The sequence below is a fragment of the Catharus ustulatus genome, chromosome 1, assembly GCF_009819885.2.
Source record: "Catharus ustulatus isolate bCatUst1 chromosome 1, bCatUst1.pri.v2, whole genome shotgun sequence".
NCBI lineage: Eukaryota > Metazoa > Chordata > Aves > Passeriformes > Turdidae > Catharus > Catharus ustulatus.
The window spans coordinates 143,002,367-143,025,983 of record NC_046221.1 but is presented as its reverse complement, the minus strand read 5'-3'; the positions used below and the strand labels follow the sequence as shown (position 1 = coordinate 143,025,983).

General features: G+C 37.5%; 1 protein-coding gene across 5 annotated transcripts in view; it reads right to left on the bottom strand.

Annotated features, from left to right (window-relative positions):
• The window catches only part of LOC116997522 (oxidation resistance protein 1-like), a 35,622-nt gene that overhangs the window by 4,033 nt on the left and 7,972 nt on the right, over positions 1-23,617 (bottom strand). The window contains exons 1-5 of one of the 5 annotated variants that reach the window (XM_033062397.2): positions 20,081-20,173; positions 11,555-11,713; positions 10,613-10,693; positions 7,152-7,277; positions 4,862-5,014 (exon numbers count right to left, since the gene is read on the bottom strand). In XM_033062397.2, coding sequence (XP_032918288.1) covers positions 4,862-5,014; positions 7,152-7,277; positions 10,613-10,693; positions 11,555-11,671 — 477 coding nt within the window. In that variant the 5' untranslated portion in view covers positions 11,672-11,713; positions 20,081-20,173. Of the gene's footprint in view, positions 1-4,861; positions 5,015-7,151; positions 7,278-10,612; positions 10,694-11,554; positions 11,714-19,930; positions 20,174-23,617 lie in introns of those variants that run through there. The other 4 variants (XM_033062407.1, XM_033062379.1, XM_033062416.1 and 1 more) reach the window with 4 other exon arrangements.

Here is a 23,617-nt window from a genome sequence, read left to right as displayed (position 1 = left end):
AAAAGCTGGACATGAGCCAGCATGTGCTCACATTTTGTTGAATTCAAGAATTATTCTCTTGCAATAAATTCTTATAAATTTTTTAAAAGTATGGACAACAGCAGACAATTTGATGCAGGGAGTACTGTACGTTTGAGAAGTCATTGCTTTGACTCCACTGTAGAGAGCAGACAAGAAATTGGACTTATATACCAAACTTTCTTTAGTCATAGTACTTACAGAAACTTCCTCATGTTACTACTACTTTATTTCTTTATATTACCTTTCTTAAGAACAGAATGTCACTATACTGACAAGTTACCTTACTCATGCAAAATGGTTCCTCTGCAACAGTGGAAATTACCTTTAAACATATACGTGACCAATGCTTATAATCTAAAATTCTGATTCTCTGGAACAAATTTTAAACTCACTTGACAAGGGGTTGAAATGAAGTTTCTGAGTCAGCTAAAGGTGCTCACTTTTCTGATACCTGTATCAGTTTCAGACAAACTGTTAGAGAGAAAATTCATTCTGAAGACTTGAAAATCCATGAACTCAGATGCATGTTTGTGTACCCTTGTTTTAATGCGAGTTCACAGGAAAACTGACCCAAACTTTTTTTGCAGAGGTATTTATTTCAATCAACATCTAGGATCCAACACCAGGAAGATATTTCTTTATTATTCCACAGTCTCAATCTTAAGACAGAAAGAAACTACTATATATTTGCTATTGGGGAAATCAGGTGAAAATAAATCAATTGTGTTCTCCTGCGTGTTTCCAGAAGATGCTTTTTTTCCTCTCTCTATATTTTTAATTCAAGGCTTGAGATGAGTCCCTAATGTTACCAATACCAACAGGTTTTTACATTTTTCTTTTTTTAGCCCATCACTCATTAGACTGACTCATGAATTTGAACTTTAACACAATATTTAATGTTCAGCTGATCTTTACTTCCTGTAGTTCCACTACATGTTACGGTTAAGGTTAGAATTTAAAGGTGAATCAGAAAGAATTTATAATTGCTGCAGTAATTTATGCCTATTTTATACTGTCTTTGCACATGTAAACTCTAAAAGGATAAATAAGACACTTTTTCCTTTTTGTTATTTCAAGCATCTGGGTCTGTAGACTAGACTTCAGCAAACTGGCTGTTAACTTTTCTCTGTCAAACATTTTGTGACCTTAGACTGTACTTAGCATACGCAGGTAAGTGAACTTAAAAAAAGCATTTTTTAGCATAAAAATTCATACTTAATTCAAATTCAGTTTCATCAATTAATATAACAAAATGGGCTGATGAAATACAAAATATTCCATATATAAATAATTATATGTATATTTTCAAGCAATGGGAACCCTTGTAATTATTCCTTAGTCCTCTAACTACTTGAGTCATTGTATCCTAACTTCTTTTAAGGGCTCAAGTCATTCTTTGAATAACTCTGCAGCAGTTCTGGTGGCTAAGCTACATTTAGGTATCCATGACATGCTTTCAGATAAATATCCTTAGGGCTGACACTACCTCTAGTAAATAAATACAAGTAAAAAAAGATAAAAGTAAATGTAAGATTCCATTAACAACAGACATTCCTTGAGAGGAATTAACCTTCAGTTAAAGTAACAAACAGTTTTGTCAAACTTTAACTATATCAGCTCAGCCTCTACACAGGTGTAAACTTTTCACACAACACTTACTCCAGTGTTTGTCTTGGATCCTCTCAGGGATGTTATCTGTATATCCAGTAAAACACAAAACTAGCACATTCCAACAATGTAGAAAACCTTACATGTTTTACCTTAGAGTCTTTGAAGCTTTATTTCTAATCATGGAATAAATTAAGGTATTGAGAACCTCAGACAATCTCCCATGTAATTCCCTACTCAATGGAGGACTGATTCTGAAGCTATTAGGTTGACTCAGTTTTGTCCAGTCAAGCTTTTGAAAAAAAGTGCAATCTGCTTCCCAACAGCTATTTTAGTTCTCGAGAAGCAATATCCCTAGGATTTTTCCATGAGATCTGACTTTTGTGGCTAGTTGTTAAGGTGAATAACTAAAATTCCTGTGTCCTAGGTTCCATGTCTCACACTTCTGCAGTGCATGCAATTTGAAGAATCACTTTTTATAAAACTAGACAGTCCTTGAGGCGGTTAAGTGCATTAATCACATTTCTAGACCACCACTTATTTAGTGACTCATGTTCAGGAAACAAGTACCAATTTCTTTTTAAACGGTTGTCAGGGTTCACTAACAGAAGCACATACCAGTAGCTAGACAATTCGTAACAAATGTAATGAGGCACCTATAGATTTCATGGACACCTTTATTAAAGGATCTCCTAGAATTGACTGGAGTAGGCAATTTAGGTGGTTTTAGATTTCAGATTCCAACTAGGCAATGCTCAGCTTTTACAAAATTAAAGTTTGCAAAAGTTCAGTGATTTTGCTTGGTTTTTTTTGTTTATTTTGTTTTTAGGTGTTTTTTTTTCAACAGCCATTTAAATAAAATTATTAATTGATCTGAAAAAGAAAGTGAGATTGGAAAATGTTTTTGAACAAAAATTCAGTAGGGTGAGGCTTAGCAGCCTTTCATGGAACATTATGAAACATTACAAGCACACTTGCTCCTTACTCATCCTATTATCAATGTAATAAAAAAGCAGTCTTCATAAACATGGACAACAAAGAAACATATCTCAGGGGAAGCAGTCCAAGAAAGAAATTATTTTTAGTTTAAAAGAAAAGCCTCAACCAAGGGTATGACAATTCCAGTATATTTCATAAACATTGAAGATACAAAGTGAGCAGAACAATGAATACCAAAGAGGACTGAGAAGGTATGCTCAGCAAAAATCAAGAAACTACCTGGTCATAATTCTGTCATTTTTCAAAATGGCTGAACCCCATTTAGGATCTTCACTGAATTAGAATCTTAGAAAACAAGCAGTGATCTTTGAATGTAATGTATGAATAACCACCTGGTCTCTTAAAACACATTTTTGGAGGGCATATACAATATTTATCTCAGCATACTGCTAGTGAACTATTCCTGGACACATCATCCTATAAAGTACTTAGAGTCTTTTTCAGTCATGGAAAGCAGTTTTAAAGGACTATCTGCCAAGTAGATACAAGACATTAAAAAAAATTAATCTCTTAAAAAAAAATTAGTAGCTTCACAAATAAATGAATTACCCATACTAATTATCAAAGAGCATAGTTGGTTACCATTGTCTTATTTTTCATGATTGTAGATCCTTGCATGAAGAGGAGAAAGACTCTCCTGAATTTCCATGTGTTTTTGAACAGAGAGAGCAAATTAATTTTCTGCTGTCAAATGCAGACATTTTTCATCAATAACATGTGACAGAGCTACTGAACACACCACTCCCACTACACTGGTGAAAGACTGAGCATATGAAACTCATCTGAACAACTCCTTCCACATACGTTGCTCACTGAATAGACTTCCCCCACTCTTGTATGGAACCTAGGTAAGATTTGGCATATGCCTCAAAACTCAGTTCAGTGACTATTTGACCCAGAATTCCAAGGCACGCTTTCATACATATTTCCAGGTATAAGGCTGTAAGCCGAGATTGACCGAGGTTTGTTTCACAAAAAAATAAAATAAGATCTATGAACTCCATGTTTTGACATGGTAACCATGACACTTTTTGAACATTCAAGCCAAGATGCTCATACACAGAAAGTATATGAATTAATTCCTTCAGCAACAGTCAGTACTTCATAGTGATAGCAAGACAGTCCCATGAGGAAAAGAACACTTTTTTCTGGGACAGATAATCAGGTACTAGAAATCAGGTATATCTTACTAATTTATCTTGAGAAGCTAATAAGCGAATTAGAGAAGTCACCTAAGTACATTTATGAGACTGAGAACTATGCTGAGACATCTCAAGTCTTTTCAATAGTTTTTGTCTTCAATATGAAAAGGTAAATAAAGAAAAAATATTTTTAAAGAACTTCTGGGAAAGAGTGTACTACTAGTGGAGACTTAGAGAGAATTTTTCTTTTTAAGGGACCCCTGGGGTAGGAAATAATGAAAAAATCATGTTGTGACATGAATAAGAAAAGACACCCTTCATTTATTGTTTTCAGACCCCCTGAATGAGACCACACTTCCTGAAAACAAAAACTGTGGTTACCAAACTGGGAGAGGAAGTGACCCGAATGCTACAGTGGTGTTTTTTGTATGGTGGTTCTGGCAATTTTTCATGACAGCAGTAACATTCTTCCACAAGCAAACACAGAAGTTGCAGAAAAATCAAGAATCAAGAAGTTTCACACTGCCTGCAGCATTCACCTGTTACTAGATTATTCAAGAGAGGATGTTTGCTATTCAAATGGTGAGATGTGAGCCACTTCCTGAAATTCATAACCCAGTCAAAGAAAAACCAAGCACAACTACAGAGGCTCAAAGAACAAGTTAATAATGCAACAAAGGTAGTACAGTTCTTGAAAGATGTTGGCTGCAGCCACAGAATATACCAAGAAGCACTAGCCATAGCTAACAACATTCCAACTCAACAAGACCTTCCAGTATAAATAAGAGACTGTATTTCTCATGCCTTAAGTGTATAAAAAAATTTAAATTAAATTAATTGGGTATTAGCAGACTCTTGCAGTACAACAGCTAACTTATATCATTAAAATATTTGCTAGACATGTAGTATGTTGGACAACTGCTTAAGAATGAAACACATTTCTAAGGAGAAAATTTGCTTGATATAGAAAATTTTAATTTGCTTGATACATACAATTTTATCTCCATGATAGATTGAAGCATCAGCTATTCCTTTATACTCCTCAAACACTTTTTTATGGGTCCCCTATTGTCACAGAAATATTTTCCTACCTGTCCATCACTGTCTTTGATAACCAAGAGCACAGGTGTGTCTAATCCCATCATTGTCCGATACAAGGTCTTCAAGCTCATGCCATGCTTTGCAGTACTGTAGACAAGAGTCCATGGATAGCCAATAGTCCGTGGTGGAAGAGACTTTGTGAGCTATTAACAAGAAAATTACAACCCTTTATTCAATATATGTTTTACATTTAAGAATGCATTGCATGTAAATGAAAGCAGATTATGTTCTGCTCAACCATTTTTATGTGGCCTTAAAACTTAAGAACTAAACCTGAAGTTTCACACATATATTTTCTACTTTTGGTCACTCAAGCAGATTTCTTTTCCTTCCTCTACTGACCTACAGAAGAATGATTTCTCAAATAAAGAACATGGGTTTGTAAAGGTCTCTAAAAGGTTTATCCATATAATTATTCTTGCATAACAATATTTCATGTCCCATCAATGTCTTAGTATTGAGTAAGTAGATCACACAAGTCAGCAGGTAACAAGCTGAAGGGTAAATGCTGCTTGTAGCCCTATTCTTGTGCTTTTTAATTCAAAACTTCAATTAACACATTTGTAATGAAATCACTTTGGACTGGACAGCAAGAACTGCAGTGTTTTCACTAATGTTTTCAAGAAAGAATGAAAGCAGGGCTAAGACAGACAAGAGTCTGCCTGAATACATAGTGTATTCTATTCAAAATTAGAATTTTAAAAAAGCAGTATTTTATCTACGAATCGCGCTCTGCTTCAACACTGAGACACACATGTATATGGTGTTAGATGGGATCCACCCAAAGAAATAGACAGAGCTGGCAGATATGCTCACTGAGCCACTTCCCATTGTTTACCAGTATTCCATGGCAACCGAGGACAACCTGGTTAGCAAATGTCATGTCCATTTACAAGATGGGCTGTAGGAAGAATCCCAGGAACTACAGACCTGTCAGACCTCAGTGCCTGGGAAAATCATGACACAGATGACCTTGAGTGCCACCTCATAGAATGTGCAAGAAAACCAGGGCATCAGGCCCATCCAGGGTGGGCTCATGAGAGGCAGGTCCTGACTGGCAAACTTGATTTTCTCTATGACAAGGTGACCTGCTCAGTGGATGAGGGATAGGCTGTGAATATTGTCCACCTGGACTTCAGTAAAGCCTTTGACACCATTTTCCACGGCACTCTCCTGGAGAAACTGGCTGCTCATGGCTTGGACAGGTGCACTGCTTCCTGGGTAAAAAACTGGCAGGATGATCAGGCCCAGAGAGTGGTGGTGAATGGAGTTAAATCCACTTTGTGGCCAGTCACTTGTGGTCTTCCCCAGGGCTCAGTACTAGGGCCAGTCCTGTTTAATTTCTTTACTAATGAACTGGATGAGGGCATGCAGTGCATTCTCAGTCTGTTTGCAGATTACAACAAGCTGGGCAAAAGTGTTGATCTGCTGCAGGGTATGTAGGCTCTGCAGAGGGATCTGGACAGGCTGGATTGATGGGCCACGGCCAACAGTACAAGGTTCAATAAGGCTAAGTGCCAGGTCCTGCACTTGTGTCACAAAAAGCCCCTGTAGCACTACAGGGAGAACAGCAGCTGGAAAGAGGAAAAGGACCTAAGGGCGCTGCTTGACAGCTGCACATGACATAGCGCATGCCCAGGTGGCCAAGAATGGAATCATGACTTGTTCCCCTGTACTCAGCACTGATGAGGCCACACCTTGAGTTCTGTGTGCTGTTCTGGACCCCTCTCTAAAAGAAAAACATTGAGATGCTGGTGTGTGTCCAAAGAAGGGCAGTGAAGCTCATGAAGGGTCTGGAGAGGACTGAGGGAGCTGGGGTTAAGCCTGGGGAAAATGAGGCTCTGAGGGAACTCATCACTCGACAACTACCTGAAAGTAGGTTGTAACAGTCAGTCTTTTATCCCAAAACAGGACAAGAGAAAATGTCTCCTCAAGTTGAGCCACTGGAGGTCTGGATTGGATCTTAGGAACAATTTCTTCAGTGAAAGAGCTGTCTAGCATTGGAACAGGGTACCCAGGGAAGTGGCTGAGTTACCATCCTTGTTGAAATAGTTAAAGGAGGCATAAGATGTGGCACTTAGGGAAAGGGTTTAGTGTGGACTTGGCAGTGCTGAGGTAACAGCTGGACTCTGTGGTCTTAATCTTTTCTAATATATGCAGTTTATTTTCTTCTATTTAGTATCACGAAAAGTCTTCTTACTAGTGTGGTTTACACTACAGTCATAGCATTTGTGGTAAACTAATGTGCAATTATGAAAAATGCTATATCTGAGTCCATACCTTTTCAATTTGTTCTGGTTGTAGTAATTCACTTGGATCACTAAGATTTGGCCGGAATGCTTCAGGCTCCAGGTCTGTTTTGATATTTGTTGCCTGTTTTGAATTGGTATCTTCTCTTGTTGTTATCTACAAAAAGAATAGCAAGAAAATAAGTATATGCCATCCTATTAGCAAACAAGATAAAAATTCACAGGTTTAAAATCATGCAGTTATCAATTAAGCAAATCCTCTGGAAGTTTAGAAATCCAACAGATTTGATCTGACCGAGACTTCTGATAGCAAACTGATGCACAACTATGTAACAGTAACTTACAGAGACACCTACTCAGAAGAAAGCTATGGTTTTATGCTAAAAAAACAACTGTGTATGCAGTTCTCATACACAGCTGCAGGGCTTCAAATGCTTTTCAGAAGATACCTTTAGAAGTTCTTGCATTTTAATAGTGACAGAATTCTAAGTGTAATTTAAAAAAATTAAAAAGAAAAGGAATTAAAATTTCAAAACTAACATTTCTCAATAGCTTCTGAATCAATACTCTTTTAAAGTACTTAAGAAATTTTTTAGATATACGGTAGACATCTGAGAAGACTGCTGCCATATATTTTGAACAAGCCATTTGAATGGAGCCTTAGGAATAGTGCTTCTCCATAAGCTGATCTGTTGGAGTACTCACAGGAATCAAAGAAGAAAGAATTGAGAGGGTAGGGTGGGAAAGCAGCAATAACACTTAATTTGCACAGTGAGCACTGAGGTCTGGCAAAGGTGCTCTATGCAGAAGGGTCCTGTAGTAATTTAAAATACCTGACCTACATATCTACCCTATTGAGTGGAGATGGCAGAAGCCACAAAATTCCTCATCAGATGTAACTCACAACAGCTTCTTACCCCAGTCAACACTCACTGGCACTTCCAAGTTAAAGTGCCATGTCTTGATAACTAGAATAGCTGTGATCCAAACAGATTTCCATCTATAAATCCAGATGCAGGGATATTTAAAACTCACTAGGAACAGTAAAATCTGACAGAGCAGCAGGACAAAGTGAGGAAGTTAGTAAGATAAGCCACTGCAACAAGACTTACTAAAGTGTTGAGAGAAAAAGGAAATCTTAACAAGATTAAGTGCACCTGAAAAATTTATCAGCCTAAACCAAGTTTCACTAAAAGTCAGACTGTCCAAATGAAAATCCGAATCCTGAAAATTTCAAGAAAATACCCACCAAATCCAGTTTGCCACAACCGTCACACTCTAAACATACAGGATACAACTGCAATATTTCACAACATCACCATAATAAACTTCACTAAGCTTTTGTGAACTTCCTTAGTTAATTAAAAAAAAAGCCAAATCAAAGAAAATTCTGAAATACAGACAGGACTATTTAAAAAAATACAGCCACCTGAGCAAAAAAAAGGATATCTCTTTCATCTCCCTCAAGAACTACAAAAAAAGTTCTTATCACAAACTCTTGTTATTTAAAAATAGGTTTTAAAAGTCAACATATCAAAGTATATTCATACAGCAACTCAATCACAGAATTAATTCTAAACCCAAGAAAAGATGTGCTTAAACTGAATATCAAGCAAGAAAAAAGCTGAAGCTTTTCTTTTTTCGATGGAAGGTAACAAGAACTTCCAACGTAGACTAAGCACTAATTTCCGTATCACAACAAAAAATGCAATTTTCCACATAAATATCTTTTTCATGTACAAAAGAGATGGCCTTCATGTTACTTTACAGAGTGCTATCTCTAAAGTGTTATTTCATAGTCCAAGTATTTTCTGCCTTAAATGCTTTTCTTCCATCATATTACTGCTTCAGATCCAAAGAAGTTCAGCATTGTTCAACTGTAGAGCAGAAAGTTTTTTCCCTTGTTATTCTTTAATTCTGATTAAAGACCACCATGCAAAACATGATGGTCTTGATATATTGATATATATATGGTCTGAATAATTTGGATTCAAGTGGTGTGGGGGAATTGAGTTTCTTGGTTCAGAGGTTTTGGGGATTGGGGTATTTTTTTGGATGGATTTTTTCTTTCTTATTATTATTAATGTAAAGCAGTTTTCTTCTAGGAAGAAAACTGCTTTGTAGAAGCAGTCAAACAGTATCTGTTCAAAGGAATCTGAGAGAAAGCAGTCTAGCTTCAAAATGTTCATATTTATTTCCCACCAAAGTTGGAGAGTGCAGACTGATTGATAAATCAGATTCCAGGGACTTCCATGATTGGTAAATGTCACACAGTCTACACCACATTTGAGAGCCCAACTCTCAAGCGGTCTCAGAGCAGAGTTTACAGGCTGCAGCCTATCACATCAGATTCTTATAGTCAGCCTAAACCTTGAGTTTGAGCATACCAGGTTAAAGGTATTTGGAAAGAGCTCCTACACTTCCAGAATATTAATACATGGATTCTCCACCACCACTTGCCAAAAACAGAATAGTTCTGTTCTCAAGCAGGAATAATTTTTTTGGTTTTTTGAGCAAGATTTCTGACCTTCCTGTAACAGTGCAGCTTTTGAGTTCAAGGTTCATGCTCATTATTGATCTATGTAATTGTACTACTTACAAAACATTTTAAAGTGATTAATTACTGATTATTAAACAAACAGAAGTATCAGAGCTAAGAAAATGTTTGCTTAAGTAATTAAGTAATGTATTTAAAAAAGCAAGATCAAATACAAAAAAAAAAATCCAGAAAAAAAATTTTAATTTTCAGCAGCCAAGTACTAGAGAAAAACAAAATACTCAATGCTTCTAAGGAAATCCAAGCTATTTTTTCCACCAGTAAGGCGTGTATTATGTACACAGCAGCTAACAATATAATAACTCTCACAAAACTATGGAACACACCTAAAGAGAATGCAAATATCAGTTTCAATCCATATCCATAGACCTTCAAAAATCCAAACTGATCTCAATGCACTGTTTTGTGTGTATGTGTATGACCTTTGCCATGTTGAACTGCCTCAGTTACCTGCTTTTATAATGGCAAAAATACTTACCTATTTCAAAGAAGTTGTGAAGCATCATACTTGCCAGGTACTGTGAGATTCTCGATGAAAGATTCCTATATAAAATTAAACACCCATGCAACAAGGTTTTGGATTCTTCACCTGTTTTGCATTCTTTTTAGGGAAGCTTCTAACACAACACACCAGTCTAAAGTAGAAGTTAAAACACAACACTGCAAGTCAAGCAGTACTGAGAACAAATTTTCAAATTCTAACAGAAAATTCCCATGTGAAAAAGGTGGAAGTAGTAATTCCATCATAAAATTACTGATTCCATCATAGAATCGCACAATTAAATACATCCAGAACAAAGGAATTTTCTGCTGGATCCTTGTAGTGCTGTAGACAAGACAAACCCACTGAGTGCAGGACTTGCCCTGATCCAAGACACTACAAAGAAAGATGTTTTAGTATCTGGAGATGGGGTTTAAACTACTGAAGAGGGCACCTGGAGACGTCTGCAGAGTGTGCGCAGTTCTTCGCTATTTAGAGCATCGATCCTGCGGTGATACTCAGCCACTGACACTACCTGAATATGGAGACAGGAAGACAATAATTCCACTGACAGTTGAAGAAAAGTAAAAAAGGTATGAAAGAAAAAACTGGAGAGAGTGATGAAGGGAAAATGCGCAATGACAAACAAGAAGGGCCAAAAGATGTTTTTGTTTCTGCAAAGGACAGTGCACATGTAGGTGATTTTAGACATATGAGTAAACACAGCAAGATTACAAAATAAACACTACGGGCACTAGCAGTCAGATATCTCACTGATCTAGGATGAATAAAGAACTGATATAGGAGTGCATGAAGTTTCCAGTATCAGGATGCTAAATGAAAAGTCAATCTGAGTTACATGCCTTAACCCAAACTCTTCAGCCCAAGGTCCTCTCAAACATTCTTTACACTCAGATTAATGAATCCTGTGAACCTGGTTTGCTTTCCTAGATGAAGACTAGAAGCAAATCTCAGGCTTCTCAGTAAGCTCTAACTCTTGTGTCTGGCAGTGAAGATAAAGACAATCTAAGCAGGACTACAGTTTAATAACATCCCAATACCACCCAACAATTTCTTTATCCTGGACTTTCTATTCCCCTCCAAAGTTTCTGGAGTTGCTCATCTGTCAACACATTCACTTCAAATGGCATCTCCACTTTGGCAGGAGGTGTACAGCCAGAAAGTCTTTAGTCAGAAAGCTCTAGAACATGCTGCTCTGGTGCAACAAGCTGGCTAAAGGACTACAACAGTCATTTTGATGTAACTAGAGCAAATAATGTGATTTTGAGAACAACTCAAAATCATCATTGGTATGAAAGCATCTTAAAACAGCTGGTGGAGAGATTAAATGGATGTCCCATGTAGTAAGAGCATATTAAAAACTTCTAGAGCCTACCACAGTGCAAAGGAAGACAACCACAAGTCCAGCAGCTCCCCATCTACCTGTCCCTACTACAAGGAGTTTGGCCAGATACTCGCCACTGTCCTGAGTACAGAGCCCACAGTCATGCATGACTGGCTCTTGAGCAGCGATGGTTCACTCTACCCCATGCAACTGCAAGGCAAGGAAAAAGGAATACTTGTGACATCCAGCTTTATTACTGAATAATCTGTAATTACTAGCACTCGATTTATTGCCATTATTTTTCTACTGTTCTCTTAAAACAGATCACAAATATTGTTGTAAATTGTATTACTGGCTTGTGCCAAATAGCTATATATAAAGCTTTAACAGTATTCCACTCAAACATGTGATAGCGCAGTTTTACCCTTCTATTTGCTATGACACTTCAATTGCAAATTTACACTGTTCACAACAGCAACTTATGAACATGATCCTGAAAAGTAGTAATGTGACCCCTAGCCTTATTGCTTCTTTAAGATACACCCTACCACATGTGAGGCAGTAGGTAAACTACAATAGGCCGTAAATGTGTAACTCAAGGAGATTCTAGAGAAAAAAAATCTCAAAATCCCTGACACCATTATATAGTTGTTTCACATAGTGGAAATGTAGACAGCTTTATGGGCACTGCAATTTTGTCTTCAACCTCTCAAATGCATACTTATCATCTTGCATCTGTGAATTGCTTATCAGCTTTTTAACTCAGAGATCAACCTTTTCGTAGGCCATGGCAAAGCCTTATTTTTCTTGCTTGAGAGAGACATGAATACCTACCCAAGTGTATACAATGTAATAGCTTCTTGGCATGCTGAACCTGTTGCACACTGTCGCATTCCATTTCTTTTGAGAACAAAAGCCTGCATAATGGCAGACCATTGGTATGCAATGACTAACATCATAAATAGCATGTCATAGAATGTCAAACTAGCCACAGGAAAATGAAAAGAACCCACACTCTCAAACCCAGAGTTTATTTTAAGTACACAGTCCATACTAAATATACAGTTTGTACTAAGCTCTGTGAGTAAACCATGAGACATGGTCTCAAGTTTATCCACTCATCACTGAACTAGACTTCAAATGATTATGTTAAGATACTTCAGCCTTCCAGATGCTGCACCTGGCCCTCTACATAACGTCCGTGGCTTAGGTCAACATGCTTTATTCTTGCTTTGCAGTGGACAAGACTATGTACTCCTCGATTAAATGAGCTATACAATCTTGAAGTCAGATATGTCTAAGCTTATTAGCAACTACCTTCAACTTCATTCAGGAATTGAGATACAACTTGCAAACAAACAGCATTTTGTCACTGCTAGGCTCAAAAGCACTATTTTGAAATGTTAGTAGTAACATTAGAAGTTAATTCTTTGTTATAGGTTGGTTCAATTCATAGTTTGCTTATGTTGTTTCCTCTTCCATCAAGATTTCCTCATGTTCCTTCCTTGCAGCCCTATTAATCTTCTAGTCTACTTCACCAAGTAAAATAAACCAGTGTTTTCTTCCATCTCCTGCCCTACCCCCTTCCCCCATCAGCTGTTTTTCGATCATTCCAGGACCTACTTCTACCACATTCTACATTGAGCTTTGATTCTCAAACATAGAACATAGCCTTCCATAGAGTATGAGAAATACCTAGAAATCAAGACATTTCATTAATAAAAAGTAGATGCAGACTCCTATTCATGATACTGGACTGTAGTTTTCAGTACAAAATGCTTTTTTGTAATAAAATTCTTCCATTAAAGTAATTAGGTGAAGGTCTACCAATATGAGGTTTGCTATGTGCTTTATTTACTATGCTCTCTTCACTATGCCATATTAGCATCCAGTTTCCTGGATAACCAAAGCTAATTTTTTGAGGATCAGGAAATGTTCCTGAATGACACTGTTCTCTCTAGTTGTTTTCTGCTTTAAAAAGAATGTAAGAAAAGATAAAAACAGCTAAACCTCTTAAGGTTAATCTGGGCACTGGTTGGAATAGAGCAAAACAAGTAACGTAGCCTGGATTGTTAGTGTACTTCAGGGCAAAAAGGGTTCTGCTTAGGGACTTGAAACTGTCTACTGCAGATGGTATAGCACTGGGAGAAGCTGCTGAATCTCTTGAAGGCAGGGAGGTCCAGCAGAGTGACCTCAGCAAATCAAAGGACTGGGCAATCACCAACCACATTCAGTTCAACAAAGGACAGAGCTGGATTCTGCTCCTGGGATGCAACAACCCAGGATGTAGGTACAGACTAGGGAATGAGATGCTGGAGAGCAGTGCCATGGAAAGAGCCCTGGGGATCCTGGTCCATGGAAAGCTGGATACAAGTCAGTAGTGCCCTGGCAGCCAGGAGGGCCAGCCCTGTCCTGGGGGCATCAGGCACAGTCAGGCAAGGCAGGGATTGTCCTGCTCTGCGCTGAGCTGGGGTGGACTCATCTCCAGTGCTGGGCGCAGCTTTGGGTGCCACAAGAAAAGACAGAGAGAAAACTATTAGAGAGTGTCCAAGGGAGAGCAACAAAGATGCTGAAGGGTCTTGAGGGGAAGCAAAGTGAGGAGAGGCTGAGGTCACTTGGTCTGTTCAGCCTGGAGAAAAGGACATTGAGGAGAGACATCACTGCAGTTACAGCTTCCACATGAGGGGAAGAGGAGGGGCAGGCACTGATCCCTGCTCGGTGGTGAGCAGTGACATAACCCAAAGGAATGGCCTGAAGCTGTGTCAGGAGAGGTTTAGGTTGGATATTGGAAAAAGGTGATATGAGAAGGTGTTTGGACACTGCAACAAGCTCCCCAAGGAAGTGGTCACAGGACCAAGCCTGACAGAGTTCAAGAAGTGTTTGGACAATGTTCTCAGGCACATGGTGTGACTTTTAGGGATGATGCTATGCAGGGCTGGGAGCTGGACTCAATGATCCTCATGGGTCCTTTCCAACTCTGCTTATTCTGTGATTCTAAGTTTGAAAAGACACAGAATACATCCTTAGAGATCTAATACTACCCACTCTACTCACATTGGCAGCATTGGTGAAAAAATATGGGATGAATTGTATGACTCATGGCATGACTCTTTAACCTTTGACTCTTCACACCATGTATATGTGAGTTAACCACTTAGCAAAACACCCAACAGTTTGAGTATTTAATAAGTTGAGAGTTTGCATACTAATGATTCAAACAATTGAGAAGCCAGGCATTCTCCTTTTGGAGAAACTCATGCTTCTAAACTCAGTTTTTTTAAAGATATGCCAAAAGTACCTAACTTTTTTAAGCTATGATGGCCACTTGTAATGAATGAAACTGAAGACAAAATTCCAAATATGGAACATTTCTTGTCCTTCAACAACACACATGAAAATGTAGTTAAATTTTTTTAATGTTTGATCAGCCCTTTCAGCCACTGGTCATATCATCCTGCTATAGGCAGATGCAAAAAGAGGTTTTTACACCAGTGAGGGATTGCTCAGTTAAACAAAGCCACAAGTGTCATTCTCCCCGCTTCTCCTCCCTCCCTGCACTGCCCCCCCATGCCTGTTTGCTAACAGGGAGGAGCTTTCACTGCTGCCTTCAAAACAAACACAGCTAAACGTTCAGAGCTAACAAGCAGCTGAAACTGTCTCCTTTGAGAATGGGACGGTCTTATCAGAGCTGAACAGTGCTTCTGGAAGTTAACAACAGATAAAATTTAACGGCAGAAACGGCTTTCAAACATAAGTTATCTATAACCTCATTACCAACACAGAATATGAAAGAAAAAACAAGTATTAAGAAAGAACACAAACTGAACAGTTTTATTTTGAATCTTAATACATAGGTGAAAACTCAGAAGAACTTCAAACTTCATGAACGTTAATTCTTGAGATTCAAAAATATTTCAGGATATTTAATTGAAGAAAAAAACCCAATGCAGTTTTATTAGGCCACTTACAAAGTTATTTTAGAATATCTTCTAATAAAAAGATACCTATGCAAACTGAATGCTACTATAAATACTTTCAGAGAAAATACTAACTTTATTTTTAGTTTCCTCCCGGAAATATTAGACTGTTGGAGAGAAGACTATATTGAAGAAGCAGCCTGCTCCATCACATCAAATATGATTATTTGGGACATATTGATTAAATCACAAAAATGCTTTAATTCATGGGGTGAATCACACCAGATAAACAGTTGTAAGGTATCGTTTTAAAAAACCTCAAACCTTAAGAATAATTTAATTTGATTCATTTTCAAAGGATGTGGCTGCAAAGCCATTAATTTTCTGTTTTGTGTGGTTTTCAGTCAATTCTGCTCCCTGTCACTCTACTGTTGACAAGAATGGGAAGGGATGACAGCTGGTCATTTTATGCAGAGAAGGACCACAGAATGACAGCAGACCCCTGGTTTGGCTGTCACCATGGTTCTTTCTCTCAGTATTTTTAAAGCTGTCCTTCTCCAAACTGTTGTGCACACCAGGGACAGAAACGTTGAGTAGGCCACATGACAGCAGCATTCTCCCTGTGACCAATATTGTCCCCACAGCTTTGCAGAATGAGCTGTTAAATGTCTGCCTCAAAGTGCTCTAAGCCCATAGCAACTGTACCAAGCTGTAATTAACATAAACTGAAGATAAACTGAAGTATCTGCAACAGCCAGAATAAATGAACTTGAAAAGAATGCAATCAAAGCCTGAAGCACACGAAGTGTTACAGTCTGTAGACCTTAACAACAAGCTATTTTTTTCAAGCTATGAGAAAACACTCATATGAGAGATATGATAATGCCAGCAAGATAACTAAACTTAACATGCAAAATATTAAACAGTTTAGGATGTTCGTGCAAAGAATTAAGAATTAGATTTAAGAAAATCACTTTCTTAAAGAGGCAGGCCAGACAACTTTACTCCTTTTGTCCAAATAAAAAAGATCTGTAGCAACATGACCAATAAAACCCAGTTCCCTTGCAAAACTATTTAAGGAAGTTTCAGCAAGCAGAAAAAACAGAGGTTCAGCTGAAACCACAGCACCTGGTGCTTGAACTCAAGCTACCATTACAGGAGAAGGCAGACTAAGCAAGGTTACATCTCGGCTCTGATACCGCCCTGAAAAGATCCTCTCAGGTGTATGACAAGAAAGCATTAAGCAGGCTTAGAAGTAAATGAGTAACAACCTAGTATGAAAATGTTTGTCTCTTGCTTTAAGCAGAAAAAGAAGCCAATTAAGGATCAACTTCAGATTCCACAGATCATTAAAAACATACAGGAAAAAATATAAGCATTTACTACTAATTTGCTTTTTTAACTTATAATCAACATTTTTGCAAACTCCTCTGCTACTCTGACTTTGTTGAAGTAGATTAACATTTCATAACTATTAAAAATGCAAACAATATAACACCAAGTAATTAAATGGAAGAACTATAATCTTTGAATAGTTCAGGCTGGAGCAGACCTTACAGCTCCAACTCCTCCTCCCACCCCCCTCAATCACGGGCAGGGAACCTTCCAGTATACCAAGTTACTCAAAGCCTCATCCAGCCTGGCCTTGAACACTTCCAGGAATGGAAATTCCACAAATTCTCTGAGAAATCTACTCCAGTGCCTCACCACCCTCATAGTGAAGAATTTCTTCATAGTATCTAATCTAGACCTTTTCTCCTACAGATTAAGGCCATTCCCCTTTGTCCTATCACAACATGCCCTTGTGAAAAGTGCCCCTCCAGCTCTCTTACATGAGAGCTGTAGGCTCTGAGAGCTGAGCCCCTGTAGGCTCTTAAGATCGGCCCAGAGCCTTCTCTCCTCCAGGATGAACAGTCCCAATTCTCTTATAGCAGAGGTGTCCAGCTGATACCAAAACATCAATTTACTGGCCCTCCTCTGGACTTGTTCTGGTCATGGTAAAAGCACAAACAGGATGTGTAAACTCACAAATTACCTGGGACAACCAGTATGGCAAATATCTGTCATCACTGAAAGGTTCTAAGCTAAGTTATCTGTATAAGAAAGTACTGGATTTCACTCTGCTTTTTTATTACTGAAAATGTATAATTAGTTCACTTTATTAATCTAAAAATTTAATATGGAAAACTGATTTTAAAAATATTTCAGTAGTATTACTGAATTGATGCAACCTTGCAATTCTGATATCCACAGAGAAGTACTAAATTTTCATCTATCACATGCAAGTCCCTATCATTAGCTTATCACAAAGTTAACCAGTAACTCAAAATGTCAGAAGCTGTGCAAGTCTCAAACAATTCAAACTATTAAAACAAACATTTTAATTCTCTTTGCATGCTAATAACTTGAGAATATAAAAATCAAGATCAGTTTTCATTGGTTTTGTGCCCTTTGGCTATGCTGCCTATCCAAGCTCTGCAAAGCACAGACAGGCATTCCCAAAGAGGGCAATCCACCTTTTGTTCCCTTGCATTGTCTGATGTCTTTTGTCTTAAATGCTTTAATAGGAAGAACCACTGCCTGCATTTTTGACATTCTAGAAACTTACTGGCATCTCTTGTATTGCCATAAAATAGAGACAGTAAATACCAAACATTTACTAAAACGTGGGAGGCTGACATTCCTGGCCTTTTAAAGGGAGAGCATAACACACCAATTAGTCACTAAAGTTTTGATTTCTTACCCTAGGAAAGTATCAAACCCTTTCAAATTAACAGCATCACCAGGAAAGTAACAAAGGCCTTTCATGTAAATAATCTAGGACTACTTAGTTGCTTCAATCTAGCATTTTTGTTTTATTGTATCACTTAATTTAGCCCAGCAATTGTTATTTCATGTCACATGAGTCTTCCTTCATATTGAGAACAAACATTAATAAGATTCAGTCAGAAACCTGTACACTTTATACGCTGGCAGTTTCCTTAATGTTCTTTCCACTGCTCTTGCATAATAGAAATAATTATACCAATACTCCTTCCTTTCTGTAAAAAGATTACACTTGCATATTAGGTTTATGAACACTCATTGAAGAAAAAAAAAATCCAACTTCAAGAATAGAGCTTGTCTTACCGACATAGCAACATTTAAAAAATATCCCTATCCGTAGATACTCCTGTACCTTCTTTTTCTAATTTGACTTTTTACATGTTAAAATAATCTGTTCTCTGCCTTTCTCACAGCAAAGTTGATCCTTATTCTCACGGAGTCTTCTTTAGTTCAAACTGTCCTTAAAAGCTAAGTAAGTATTGTTTTTATAACATAGTTAGACTCCAGCTAAAGCTCAGTATTGGTCTTAAGGGAAAATATTATAACAAAGGATACTGCTACTTTTTTAAATATCTGTGCAAGTTATACCTATTTATCTATCTAAATACATGTTAAAAAATACATTCTTTGTAAACTGAACTTCAGATAGTTTTTACACTGCTACAGGGTATGCTAGAATAACTTCTCAGTTCATTCAGGTATTATGTCTCCATTCTACTCCACTACCACAGAGGAAAGTTAAGACCCTATTACTTCAAAAATGTGTCACTATTTAGGATCACATATTTTATAGAACCATTTGTTGCAACAAGTCAATTTCATATTTTGCAAGTATCCTGGCTAAAAATAAAAAAAGTCCACAATATAAAAAAGATAAAGAATAAAAACCTGCTAATAAACAAAAAATAAAACACCAACTCAACAGCATCTTGAAAGAGGTCTGCTTGAAAACCCAGTAAGATGTAATTAAGAATTAGACTATCCTGTCATAAGGAGAGTCTAAATGAAAACTACCTTCCAAATTTACCAGTGGGTAAAAATACAGTATATTGTCAAGATCATTTCTCCCCTATCCCCAAGATGTTTTGCAAGTCCCACTGAAAACTTTTTCCTTAAGATACTACTGCATATTAAATAGTACAACAAAAAGCCTGTTTGGGGAAAACATCACTGAAAAAAACCCCAGTTCCTTTCATAAATCTAATAAACTGCAAAGCCAGTGCTTTTGCTTTCTCCCCTTCACTATAAACATGAGAATGGGGACTACAGTAAACTCATGTCCACAAATTTAGAAGTATTTTCAACCTTTATACAGCTGACTGACTTCTGAGAATGTAATGGTAGGTCAGGAAATTTACACTTCTCTAATTGTATGCCCAATGCAAATTCGTGTTCTTGGTACTTTGCTATAAAACATAATTTTGTTAAAAAAATGCATTACTCCAAAGAAAAAGAAAGGAAAACAATCCACTTTAAAACTGCTGAACCCCTTAATGCTCAAAGTAGTTTCTCTTATCTAATACCAATGGAATACCAGTAATTAGGTTATGTTCCAAATATAATGAAAATTTGTGACTTAGCATTCTGTTTACACATTCAAAATTTAAACTTCCAGAAACTGTCTCTGCACCACAACATTTAAAGACCGCAATAACAAACATGAACATACTACACTGACAATTACCAGAGTGCATTTACGATTAACTGGCTGGTGCTTTCTTCCCTTCTTCCCATACCAGAGACGAGACATTTCCCTTCTAAAAATAAAATGAGACTAAAAAAAGAAATGAAACAAAAACCAGGGTTGAAGGCTGTTTGAAAGCATTCTCTGTACCTGCTGGCAGTTCCAGGCACAGGCAGAGCCCCACAATGCCGTGACAGGATAGTTTGCTGGACGCTCACATTTGACTGACAAGGCAGGGAGCAAATGAGCGAGTGTTCACCAGGGGGATGTATCGCAAATGATGACGATACAAAGGAGGAAGGCTTCCTGTGCTCAAGGGCGGCTGCAGAGCACTACTTTGTTAAAAAGCGAAAATATTTAAAGATACAGAACTTAATTGTTCATGCACAATGTTGAAGAACACAAAAATAATCTCCAAGAACTGCTTTCAGTATTCTGTTACAAGGTAATTGTTCATAAACAATTTCTAATGGTAAAATGTTTGCATCAATATTGAACTAATAATTTGCTTTCCTTATGCTCCCAACCTTACATAAACCCTGTCAGTCATTTTTTAGAGTCGAGAAACAGAAGAGTGCTCAGTGAAGATTTAAAATATTATTTAAAACAAAGGGGGAGTGGGGGCGGGGGGGTGGTGGTTTAAAGCATTTGGAAACTGTTAGCAGTGCAGCCTTTTCTGTTTGTAAGCTATGAGAAGAAAATTAATCCTTTTGTCCATAAGCTAAACTTGCTGTATGGGTTAAATGCTAGTCCCAGTAAGAAAGCATTTTTGGAATCATGATTATTTTTCCTTTAAGGAAAGATGTTTATTTAAACAGGAATGTGCAATAGAAAAAAGCATGACAACCCTGTAAGAATCTTCTTGTAGTAGCACTTACAGTCTGTCCTTCTAACACATACCCAAAATGAAATACCTCCCTTTCTGCCCTCAACATCCCCTAAAACAAACAACCACCAAAAAAATCTCCACACCACCCATGCTCCAAGTTCTGTCTGAAAGCAGTAAACTCCCACACAGTTTAATGAAAGTGTAAAGGGCAGCACCAGAACATGAAATCATCATTCACTCAGGCTCTCGTGTGATGATCTAAAAGCCAAGACAACCAAGCAGAGAACACCAGGATCAAAACATGTATTTTACTGCAAACTATGCATTAGAACACTTCACCTTCCACTAGTGTCTAACATTCTGATGGATAAAATATTTTTTCTTTTCAGTAAAACCTTTTTGGGAGCTGGTATCTCTGAAAGTAAAAATCTTCTAACTTATCAGAACTATTAAGGCAGCAAGTAAAAACATTTTTATCATTGGAATATTGAAGCTGGGATTTAATTCAAATATGTAACAATGATTTGACTAAATCTATAGTCAAATGGTGTATAATTACAATAATAACTCATATGTCTATCTATGTGCTTAAGTTTTTTTGTTGGGTTTTATTTTCAAATAATAAGATAACTAACACTGAGGGTTAAAACAAGAACAAAAACAAGACACCCTTAAAACTGTTTCAAAATGACAATTACTATCAATATAAAAATATAATACAAGCTATAGACATCACTCCCTTCTCTGCCAAGTCTGGGGAATCTTACAGGAATGGAGAATATGCAGCAAAAGTATTTCAAACTTTCTCTGGAAACAAAACCTTTAAGGCAGAAAGCAAAAGCTAGTGATCACAGCCTACTTTATCAGCCTCCTTATCCTTTCCCTGCTCTTCAGGAAAAAAAAAAAAAATTCGTCACTAACAAAAACCAATATGTTGTTTCTCCAAAGCTAGGAAGGAAGAAAAGGATCTGATGAATCCTTTTTTGTCCCGCAACATTTAATCTCAAACAAGTCTAACAATTCACTTAGAAGTTTCAAGTTTCTCTCTGAATAAAAATTACTTCTCACAGAGCTTCTCAAAAGGATTTTGAATATTTGCTCAAAAGAAAACAGAGCAATATAAAATTCTGTTCGATCTGACAACTCACTTTCCTCACTTAATTACAGCTGCACAGTTTAATGGGAATGAATGCACAAGTAACATTATGAGATGCCCTGACCGTGTTTTGCTGCTCAGTCCTGCAGCAGCAGCAGCCTCTATGAGCTGGCAGCTGCCTTCAGCTGGGAGCATCTGCTGCAAAGGGAGAGAGGGAGAATCTGAGCAGCACCAACACACAGCACACTCAGGAAAGTTGCAAAACTTGTCACTCATGACACACCTCCACCCCAGCCACAGAAAGAAGCCCACACGAGAAATGTGACCCCAGTAGCAACACTTAGTTAAAGATTAATAAATTACCCTTTTATTTTTTCATGCATCTGGGGATTACAGCACTGATCTGTTAACTGGGATCAGAATCTCTTATCTTGTTGCCATTAATGTAGGCATTGCCATCAGCGTTCTTAATAAAAGGTTCTAGTGAGGAGCATCAGCTCACACAGGACATCTGTGCAGAGCAGCAGCAAACACTTAAGAGCATCCACCTATTTCTGAAATAGACAATGGAGCAACAGAAAATGTATCTAATTACACTGAATGATAATACTGTTATTGTCACTGTCCATTTACAACCAAGATACAGATCTCTACACAATCGACGTGCATAATCCTTTCAGTAATTTTGCCTCACAATGTTGTTTCTTCTAATAAATTAATCACCTCAAAAAATACTGTAGTAGCAGCAGAGAAAAAGGAGAGCGACAACAAATAAAGGTACAACTTACAGAATGTCTTATTTCCACTCCAAATCAATTACCTGGTTTACACCTTTTGCCATACCAGATTTCAAGCTATCACATAACAAGACTACATAACACTGAAACAAGGCAGTTAGCACAGTAACCCTCACCTTCAGTAGAAAGACTGGACACCAGTGTGGGAAAAGGTTTTTGCAGCTGGATACGACGGAACTATTTCATTTCACATAGTCACTAACAATGTCCTGATACAACCACAGCAACAGAAAAGTCGTGACACTGAATTCTACAATCCCTACATTTAATATTCCTGCTTTTTGACTGAGGTTACATCAGTAGACAACATATTTCCTGTGCTCCATCCCTCTTAAGAGACAGAGGTTAGCCTAGAGGGATAACAGGACAGGCAGCGGGGCATAATTACTCAGTTTATTTACAACTTGCTGTTGATTCCACATGAATAAATGTCAAGTTCAGGAGTAATGAAGTTAAAATGAAGTTAAAATAAAAAAAAAATAAAAATCAGGTACTAGCTTCTCAACAAAATTACTATTCTGTCTTCTAGAACAAGTGTGTCTTAGTAAAAATTGTTGCAGGTAAAGCTAACATGGGATTATAGCTAAATAAGGTTTGATCCCTTTTCCCTTTACAGGTACACAAAACACTCCAACACTGCAAAAAGCTATCTCCTGTAGTGACAATACAACATGGACTGGCACAACTTCCTAGTTGGCTGAGAAAGTTTCCATAAGAAAGGAAGTCTAATTTGAGAAATCATCCTTTGTTTCCTGTCAACAACTCAGGGAAAGGGAGGGGGGAAAAAAAAGAAGTATTTTTCCATCACAAAGTTTTCCTGAGGATTTCCAAAGGTATGCTGAAAGCCATTAAGAATCTCAAAAGCACAAGCTTTTTAGCTGAATGGCTGTGCTTTAACTCTTAGCAGAGGGGCAATCCCAGTTTCCTCTATTAGATACATGTAATAGCCATCAATTACAATTGCA